Below are 10,483 nucleotides of genomic sequence, written 5' to 3'. Positions count from 1 at the left end.
CCAGCAGCAAGACAGACGTTTTAAAGTTTTGCTTAAACTTAGAAACACAGTATGGAACAGTCTGTATAATCAAATATATATAGGTATATAGATACTATATACATATATATCTCAGTATATAGCTGTCCAATTGTACAGGTGCAAGGAAATACAACATCTAACTTCAAAACTCCCACATTTTACAGGACTACCTTGATGCTTCAGACTATCTCACTATTTCGTCCTTCTATTGATCAAAGTAAAACCACACAAAAAAAATCCAAAACCAAACCAGTTTCTCTTAAAACTTTCAGAATAAACATTGAGATTAGAAATACTGAGAGAGCTACACACATCCAGTCTTGTCTTTTGGGACTGTGAGCCATCAAAGAAAGCATTCTGTTTCTGCTGCCCTTGTGTGGGGCCACAGCAATGCTGGATTCTGCATCCCCCTTCCTATACCAGCTTCAGGCCTCACCAGGATGGCAGACAAGAGGTAGAACATCTACTAGAACTGGAAGACAGTCATATATTCAACAAACAAGTTACATTATTTTTCTTTAGGAGACCCTAGGTACATCACTGCCACCACAAGTTATTGACTCATCAGGGTGGGATGTTGAACACAGTAACTGAACCCAAGTCTGGATTTTTTTTTTTTTGGTCCTGACAATCCAGCTTGTGCTTTTTATTTATTTATTTATTTATTTAAAGAAAGAAAGAAAGAATCCTGTGCCTCCACCAATTAGCCACCCATTATAATTCCCTCCAGATTAACTCGGTTTTTGGAAGGCTACAGGACTGACAAGAGAATGAAGCTCTGTATCTGCAGAACAGCTGCAGACAGTGCAAATACTGTTATGGGGTAACTGTGTTTCCACCTCTGATGTGGCAGAGCTACGCGTACAGCTACGGTTTATTTCCCACACTACTCTGTCCCCCAGGCTGTGGGCTAAGCAAGCCAAAACTGCACCCAGCAACATACACTAGCATTCCATGTACCATTTCCTTCCACATTTCCTTCAATTGAAAACTGTATAAGACAATAATGTAACTACATAGGCACAGCTAAATTTGAGTCAGAGATTAAAAACTTTTTTCAGTTAGCAGTTTGGTGAGCCTTTCTTTCCTTTATCTAAGCACTGGGCAAGTGCATAGTTCTAACTCTGAAGCATTTTCAGAGAAGTGCTTTTATAGATGGAATTCACATTCAGGGTAATGAGGGAGAGAAATGATGACATACAGATAATGCATATCCATTTTTCAAAAATCAGTTTTATCTTTAATTGTTACATTCCAAAGGAGACATAGGAAAGTTAGTCATCTAGCAACTGTTTACCTCTTAAGAGAGATGAGTACAGAATCACAGATAAAAAAATACACCTAACTCCCGAGATGACAGGTGCTAGAGAAAGTATGTGCCTTACACCATCAATGCAGACAAATACAGAAAGATTTTTATAATAAATATTTCATCATATACTAACTCCTGAGACTTTATCCATTAAAAGAAAGGGAGATTTTTTTTAAAGAGATATTATAGACATACAATAGATTAAGCTATTAAAGCAAAATAGAACAAAATGCCAATACTGTCTTGATATGCACTGCATTTGAGTTTATCTACATCACAGTACTTTAAGTATGCAGCTCAAAGAGTCAGTGTCCATTTAAGTTTTACCTTAAATCTGCAAACATCATTTGACACACAAGCATCTTGAAAGTATGAGTGCAAGAAATCAAATGATGAATACAGCCAATCAGGATTTCATTCTCTGATATGAAAACTACACTGCAAGATTCAGATTTCCAGTACCTAGCATTAGTCAGCAGAAAATGCAAGCATATTTACAAAAGGTCTTTACATAAAGTGATTAGTGAGTTGTAATTACTGTGTTCCCAGGTACTTTTTAACCACATAAATAGTAGAGAGAAATATATAGTTAAAAACCACCATAAAGTCACAACTGTAAATAAGGTACCACAGTGGCAACCCAAGGTAACTTAGAGTTTGTTTCCTTTTCAGTTTTATTAGTAAAAGCCATTTGAAAATGTAAAGATTTTGGCTTTTGGTTAACTAATCTTTTTAAATTGCTTCCACTCCAGTACATTCTTTCAAAGTTCAAATACTTTTTTCTTTATTTTTTTTAAATCAATAATGAACCATTCAAGAAAACCCTTCTGAATTGTCAGGATCAGGAAGACGTAAGTAAGCTCTTTCAATTAGTCCACCTTACTTCCCTGGAGTTATTTTACTGAGACGCAATTAACTCAGCACAACATGACGGTCAAAGACAGATTTGCGTTGCTCTTGGACCTGTAACTTCCAACGCTGCTGGGCATACTCCACTTTGTTCAACACATTGGCGCGGCTCCGAGAACGAGCCAGCACGTCGTGTGCATTTGCAAAAGGCTGGTGATCCTGGAACAGCAAAAATCTTTAGTTAGATCTCAACAACTCCACTGAGCAGTTACATTAGTCTTTTTTGTTGTTGCATTCCAAAGGATGTGGATTTGGTGGGTTTTTTGTGTTTGTTTTTTGGGGGGTTTTTTATTTGGTTGGTTTTTTTAAGGTAAACAAGCTGTTTCAATGAGCTGGTCAGTAATAATGACCAAGCAAGTTTTTTAATAGTTAGAACTGTACTTCAATTTCTCTTTCCAAGTAACTTCCACGGGTTTCCTAAACAGATCAAACAATACTGTCAAACAATTATCTGCTGCCCACAGACATGATGCTGAGCTGCAAGATTAGAACCACAGTCTTGCATCCATTAGCAGCTGGTGGGACAGAAGCCTAGAACAGACCCAGGCGCTGGGAGCCTCCTGTTATTGCATGAATGCACTTCACTTTAAAAATTAAAGAGTCAGTTCTCTGCCAGCACTTGGCCATTCACTGTCAGGCAGTTCAGGATGTTCACACACAGCTTCTATATAAAACCAACACACTCTGATGTTTACCAAACTAAACCTATTGTACAGAGCTGTCTAAAAATCTCAGTGTCAATACAGCTGTTCAAGTGACAGAGCTCAACAATAACTGAGTGCTTGTTTAATATTTACTCTGTTTTCTAACAATACCTGCCAAGCTTTATTTTCTCCTAGCAAATATAGCCAAGTTATGAACAGTAAGAGTTGGAACTGAACTTCTTATTTGGTTATCAAACTGTTTTGGACAAAGTCATGTTGCTAAAGCTATGTCACGAAACCATCATATATGCAATGCATAACAAAAAAATAATGTAATTATGTCCTTTATTAAATAACTTTTTTGTATGTCTAAACCTCATACTCTTTTTTTCCCCCCACAGAACACTTTTGAAGCATTTACATTAATAGATACTTTATTTGTGACATGACTGTATAGAGTAGCTTAATGATAATTCTTAGTAGTACAAAGATCATTATTAGCGATGCTCATTAAAGTGATGCCTACAAGTCCCAAAGCCACATATCAGCCTCAGTGGGCTAAAAAATATGCTCATAGAGAACAAGAAACAATCACTAACCCGAAGAGCTATAATTTCACCATAAAAAAATACGCAGCTGGATATGCCTACAATGGGCAGTTAATAGATGACAAATCACTTCATTCACAGAAAACCAAAACCACAATAGCAACACATTTCTACCATAAAACAGATGGTGGAAGGGAAAGCACAGGACAAGCTAGATGGTACTGGCTTTCTTGATAAACAACAATCTCAGCTCAAAGGCTAGCTGCTGCCAGTTGCTACATAGACAACAAGGGGGAAAAAAAAATTCATGAGGAAAGAGGTCTACAGAAGTGGCTTATGTTCATCAGTTGCCACTGCCATCAATGGGCAATGAGAAAGAGTAAACATACTGGCTTGAAATTCATGCACACAATATTTCCAAAGTGTGACATGGATCAATAGCTCAAGAACTTGCAAGAGGGAAAGCAAGGATGGAGTAAGTCATGAGGGACCTTAAATTATTTCATGTTCACTGTCACAGAAGGAAGATAAACAGGAAAGGAGCAACATGAACTAAGCAAGGACCTGAAGTGCTTTTTGTTCCAAGCGCTACTGCAGATATAAGCGCTAGCAACTCCACAAGCACAGGTAATGGTCACAGTAACAGTTACAGCAAAAGATGAAATTGGTTAAGATGGATACGGATTTTAATGTAAATTCATTCTGCAGTTAATCTCAGCTCTGCCATGGGACTTATTTCACTTCTTCCACCTACAATCAGAAGATTCTAACCCAGATTTGGAAGTATTAATATAATTTATCTAAGGTATAAAATAAAAATAATTTGTCTGAGGTGTAGTATAAAGCACAAGTTCATTTAATGCAAGAGCTGGGATAACTGAAGCAGCCCTCATCTTACTGCTTTCTAGCCCAGTGAAAAATGAAATCGAAATGGCTTCACAGAAGTCACCACACAGTTTGCTTTCCCTCTCCCTTCAGGAAAGGCATTTATACTGCCTGGCAAAAAGAGCTGCTCATCCCAAACAGTTATTTAACAACTAACCATCCCAATCTGTATGTTAACTCCAGTACACAAGCACTCTGGTGAACTCACCCCAATGTCTTCATCGCTTTGTATGAGCTGTGAATGTCCAAAGAGACGTCTCTTCAGTATAGGTTCCACCAGTGTAAGGTACACCATGTACAGAAGAAGTAGGCCCAAAATAGACAGGTATATGATGATTGTAACCTATACAATGCAAGCACAGTTTATGCCAGAACTGTGACATTTCCCCAACAACCCCTCAGCACGCAGCAAGGACCAGAAGAGTGCATGCAAAGTTTGTGATGAGATTGTCAATCTTTGGTATTGTCACCAGATGACTTAAAACTCACAAACAGAGAAAAAACACCAAACTACAACGCAGTATTAAAAAGGTTTTGGGCAGACAGAGGTCAGCTTGAAACAGTTTCTCTTAGTAAGGCCTTGCTAAAAATCTTACGCTACCCCTCTTAAAACAACTTGGTGTTATAAATCTCACCTCAACCAAGACAACTGTTCGGTTTGGCCATTAAACTGAGGTGACAAATTTGGGGGTTCCCACAGGGTCTCCATTCTCTAGCACAGATCTGTATTCAAACAGTCACTAAGAAAAATGGGAAAGCAGAGAAATACTGAACTTCTAGAAGACAAAGAAAAGGAGGCTGTGTTATAAAAGAAGATGCACTGCATAATCTATTCACCCCAGCCTAGGGCTCAAAGGCTCAACTAGGATAAGAATGTGAAGAATACAGAAACCATCTCTTAGAGCAAACATGGACCATTTTGCTCTTTTTAGCTTGCCAACATACAAAGAAAATTTCCAGTAAGCAAGACAGCTGAATAATGAGAGGCCCTCTAAAATAATAACAAAACCACAAAGTCCAAAGCCTGACAAAATGCCCTAGAACACTCAGAATTTCAGCAAGGTGTAAAGCTTAATCTCAAAAACGGTGATCTTCAAAAAAGGATCTCAAGCTCGCTTCTTCAGCTATAGCTTGATACTACTGTCACCACACAAGATAAACTGTGAGCAACAATCATAATTAAATCTTAGGCTGCTTTAGAAAAAAATTCCCTTTAAAAAGCATATTTCTCTAAAAGACAACAGCCATATTTACAAAGCAGTTGAAGTATTTAACATATGCCAAGAGAATTACATGGTTTACCTTAATTGTGACAGAGCTTCTCTCTTCGTACTTGCATTCACAACGTAAACAATATGCTTCTACATCAGGTCCAGGGACAGGCATAGGCTCAACCACATGAAGACAATCACTGAAGAAAGACAGAAACTTCTCAGTCAGTTTTGAGCTAGTTTGAGCTGTTCCACTATGCATGCAGACCCCAGCTGCATGAGCTAAGAAGCCACCTTTGCTTAAGTTCAGCTGTTCTAGATTATAGGTATCCAAGACTTTAAAAAAAAAAAATCACTATTCCACAATTATTTTACTTATACAAGAAATTCAGCTGTTGACAAGCTGCTAAACAAGTTTGAAGATCTTTCTAACTCAATATAATGTTTTTATTTTTCAGTGAAAATATTAAAGCTGTCAGCATAGCAAGTCCAAGGACATGAATTTTTTGCATCATTTGACACTAACATCACAGATGAAAGTAAATTCCAACTATACACTTCTTTCTTCATCCTACTCAGAAGAGCCTTATTCTATCCTTCCACTATCTGAAGGGTAATTAACCTCTCTTTGGTGTTCATGAACAGAAGTTCTTTTTTCTTTTCATCACAAGTTACAGGCATTGAAGAAAAAAAAGAAGTCAGATGGGTTGTTTCCTTTAAGCAACAAGATAGTGAATAAATAGCGTTCAGTTTTCAGCACCAGATGCAGATGTGAAAGCATTTGACTTAAAAGACTACACAACAGAAGTCAGTCCCACACCACAAAGCGTGTCTGACAGTCTCAAGGGCACTCTATACCACAGCACTAAAATCCAGCTGCCACAGGACAACTGCTTTCACCAATAACTCCTGTAATTTTAGTCTTTTTGCTGACTCGGGCTGGTTGTTCAGAGTTCACATCCCAGGATCCCTGCACAGCACTGACAGCACAAAAACCATGTTTCACCTTTACCCTTCTTAACTCAGTGTTAGCACAGTCAGAAGCAGGGAATGAAACAAAACACCTGAAGTGACAGCAGCAGCCTAGGATTCAAAACTCCACTGAGCCAGATAATAACACTGCAAACACATGGCCAGACACCAACTCAGCTCTTCCATTTTCTTTGTATTTCTTTTCCATAACTGAAACTATTGAGTATAAGGTCACATCCTCTGGAGGGGCGTAGAAAGCTTATTTTTCTCATTTATTTGAAAGTAGAATTACATTCTCCTCTGTGGAGAAGTGCAGCAGTCAAGCTACAAAATCAAAAATACATGCAAGTTATAATCTATAAAATTTCAGTTCATGTGATTGAAAGCTACATTAATATGCTGCACAAGCGTAGTCGAAAGCTTGTACGCAGCTTAAGTAGGGTAGCAAGTCCGTTACTGTGAACATATTAAATATTAATATCAGCATTTTTTCCCTGCAGTGTTTTTTCTTTGACAGTATGTTTCCTTGGACTGTGATTCCATGGCAATTTAGAGGAAAATGTAGGAAAGGCTGATACTTTTCTAAATGATTTTCCCACTTAACTGCCTCTACATTAACAGCTTCTCCCTTGCACCAAGGAAGCAGCTCCTCCAAGGCAAGCTAGCCCTGTCAGAGGGCAGCTCCTGCACAGACAGATCGCCAGTTCATTCAGCTTGGAGACAGGGTGTCCTCCCTCCCTCAACATCCACGACTACCACTGCTGTTGGCCTCTGTACACCAGTACTTTCAAAGTACAGAATACAAACACCAACGCTTTCCACGTGAGTTATTTAACCCCGCAGGTGCTCAGGCATCACTACGCTGGTCTAGCGCGTGTCCCTCAGGATGGGATCGCCTGCAGCAGTTCCAAACCTGAGTCCAGAAGGGTGAACGCTGTTACTGGTGTCAAAGCACCCCAGCCCATGCCAGTGTCAGCATAAGGCACTGCTTGCTGGTCTGAAGCCAAAGAACAGACCACTGCAAGTGAAAGAACTGGAGCATCTAAATAAGAGCATCACGAGGCACATTGCAGGTTCTACATTAAAAATTAAATTTTTATTTTATGACCGGGCAAGCCAGCAGTAAGTGGTCATTATACTGTACATAATTCATAAAGACACCAGAAATTCTCTTGCTCTTGTCTCAGAACTAACTGATCTAAATACCTAAAGGATGGTGCACATTAGCCATTTCTATTCAATGGCAAGTCACTTGCATTGATGCAGAAGTCAAAGCACAGCACCAAATTTGTTGACTTTATTTCGCATAAACGAGCAAACAAGCCTTTTAGAAGTAGCAAGAAGACATCTCAAAAAGAACATCAAAGCCATAAAATGTTCCCACATGGTTACTTATGAAATAATCTCAAAAAAACCTCCCAAAACCCACAAGATTTAAGACAGGAAAATATGAGTTTCTGTATGCATTAGTATCTGTCACCATAAAATTAGTTAAGCCTTCAAAGATAATTTTTCCTTCAATCAGTATCAATATTGATTTAAGGGGAAACAGGGTCTTTTCAGCTAATAAGCCACACACTAAGCAGTATCCACTGAAAAAATAAAATCAATTTTCATTTGCAGAGCTGTAATGAGCAATAAACCCAGTAACACTGCTACTCCAAAATGTCTGCTGCAGCTGGAATTCTCCCAGTATGCTTCATCAAAGCAGCTTAATTTGTCATAGTAGGACTAATGTTGTTAAGTTAATCATGTGGGACAAAAATAGTAATTTCGATTGGACAGTACATTTTATGTTTATTAGTTTAGATTGAAATTTACAGTGCTGTTTCTCACAGTTCTCCTGGAAGTAATTTAATAAGTCAAGACACAGCTCTACACATATCTGTAACACTGATTTTATTCCTATAATTATTTTTGGGGGCCTACTCAAGGGCATGAAATTTTCATAATCAAGACGCCAACCTGCTGTTACTCATCAGACTGAAAAGTCTTTTATAAATTCTTAATCTAACTAAAGGGCGTACAATCTGTCAATCTCTCTCACTCTCTCACTCTGAGGAACAGAGACCACCAGAAACAATAGTCTCTAAATGTTAGGATGGGTTTGAAGAGTGGAGAAAGAGTAGACAATACTCCCGAATCCTAGTTCTATGGCCGTGCTTCCTTGCCTTTACACCATTTCCAATCACTGAATTCAAACTACAACACCCTCTTCCTTCTATTTCCAAGTCTAAATAAATAACTAAGCATACAAGCAAGCAAACCAAAACAGAAGACAGGGCAAAAACTATGGATTTCAACCTTTGTCCCTTGCTAGAGCTGAATTCTGGAGTACTTCTAAAAGAAAAGCTACAGTAACTTATGCAAGAGATGTAATTTCTCCTGACACCACTATAGGAGACTCACATATAATCACTACGGAACAAGTCTTTAACCAGTAAGGCTCATTATATTTCTTTATGCCACAAACACTCACCAGTCTTTCTGTGAAACATTTTTGTTGTAAATATTGCCCGAATGATCTTTGTAAGGAGGGCAGATGCATTTACATCGGACATCCTCAGAATTCTGTAAAGTAAACAACAGGCTTAGAACAAATTATCATCAGTAACTGCAACAGGATACAGAAAGCACTCTTCACAAAATACAAACTACTTGCAAGTATCTTTGAATAGTCTTACTCAGGATTTCCTCTAACTTTAAGAGCAATCCTTGCAAGCAGAGCAATTTAACAAATAACACTATTATTTTAGATGACAAACACACTATTCACAAGAAAAATCTGGAGATTAAACTCACTCTTCTTTTTAAGAAAAAACACACATTCAGAAGTTACTGATGTTGGTACACTCAACCATTCAACTTATGAGGACAGCTATATAACAGACACAGTGGCAAGCTTAAAATGAATATTAACCCCAAATGGAGGTTGGCAAAGAAACCTCTGTGGATAATTCTGTCCTCCCTGGCCACAAGAGAAACAACGCTGTTAGGAAAACTACTAGAGGGACTAGTACAACCTATAGTCCTCTTGTCTTAAACAGCAGCAGGATACTGTGAAGTACAGAAAAAATACAAAACTGGAATTCCAAACAAAGGCAAAGTAAATGTGTAAAATTACAGAAACGTGTAAAAGCAAGTTTTAGAGAAACAAATTAATATTTGCATAAGCAACAACAGACACTGCAGAAAGAAGTGAGGAGAATTAACTGCTTTGGATAATGGCAAAGAAGTAGCACCCAAAATTAATACTTTGATCACCACTGGAGAAATGGAATTTCAGAAAAAGATCACTTTGTATAGCATATTAAAATGGGATAATCCCTTCCTTTCCCAAATTGCACAAGAACAGAAAACCCCGTGGAGAGGAGACGGTCAGCAAGGGGTTATAGATGAAAGCATTTTCAAACATAAATCGAAGTAACTTATTTGATCAAATTATAAGAGACAGAGGATAAACATGTCTTATCTAAAGTTCAAGGCAATTTCTAATGGCATTACAAAAGATGGTGGTGGTGATAGACTTCTACACTGAGCAATCAGGTCAGACTAACACTCTGTGGGTATAGGTCCTTCACTGCACTATATCCCAAGTCACTTCTGGTCTCATCATAGAAAAGTCAAATAGCTGATTACCATTAAAAAGGAGAAAATTCAGACACTGGAGTACAGGGAAGATTTTTACTGTGAGGAAACAGGGTGTTCTCTGTCATTCACAGAGACGCTAAGGTCAGTGTCCCAGCCCTTCACGCAAAAGGACCATCAGCACAGTGCCTGCAGACGCTCGGTGGGGAAGGCAGCAGGAGCCGGCAGAGCCAGGGCAGGAGCAGCGAGCAGAGGGGGTTCGGGAAGCGGAGCACCCGCTGAAGAGGAGGCAAACGCGGGGCAGACCCAGCCGCAGCCCGGGCAGCCACAAGAACAGCAGCTCCATCTCCGGCAAGGCCCCCTCATAGAATCACAGTGGTTGGAAAAGACCTT

General features: G+C 38.8%; 1 protein-coding gene across 1 annotated transcript; it reads right to left on the bottom strand.

The window, feature by feature from the left end:
• Positions 1 to 1,236: 1,236 nt before the first annotated feature.
• TMEM9B (TMEM9 domain family member B) lies at positions 1,237 to 9,775 on the bottom strand (the record flags this gene model as incomplete). Its single annotated transcript, XM_010163435.1, has 5 exons — positions 1,237 to 2,401; positions 4,528 to 4,662; positions 5,622 to 5,730; positions 8,982 to 9,075; positions 9,712 to 9,775. Coding segments are annotated over 5 exons (558 nt in total), but the record flags the coding sequence as incomplete, so codon positions are not given.
• Between the last annotated feature and the right edge of the window lie 708 nt (positions 9,776 to 10,483).

Source organism: Antrostomus carolinensis, unplaced genomic scaffold, assembly GCF_000700745.2.
Source record: "Antrostomus carolinensis isolate BGI_N321 unplaced genomic scaffold, ASM70074v2 scaffold5122, whole genome shotgun sequence".
Taxonomy (NCBI): domain Eukaryota; kingdom Metazoa; phylum Chordata; class Aves; order Caprimulgiformes; family Caprimulgidae; genus Antrostomus; species Antrostomus carolinensis.
Note: the sequence above shows the minus strand (reverse complement) of the source record. Positions and strands in the feature narration are given on the sequence as shown.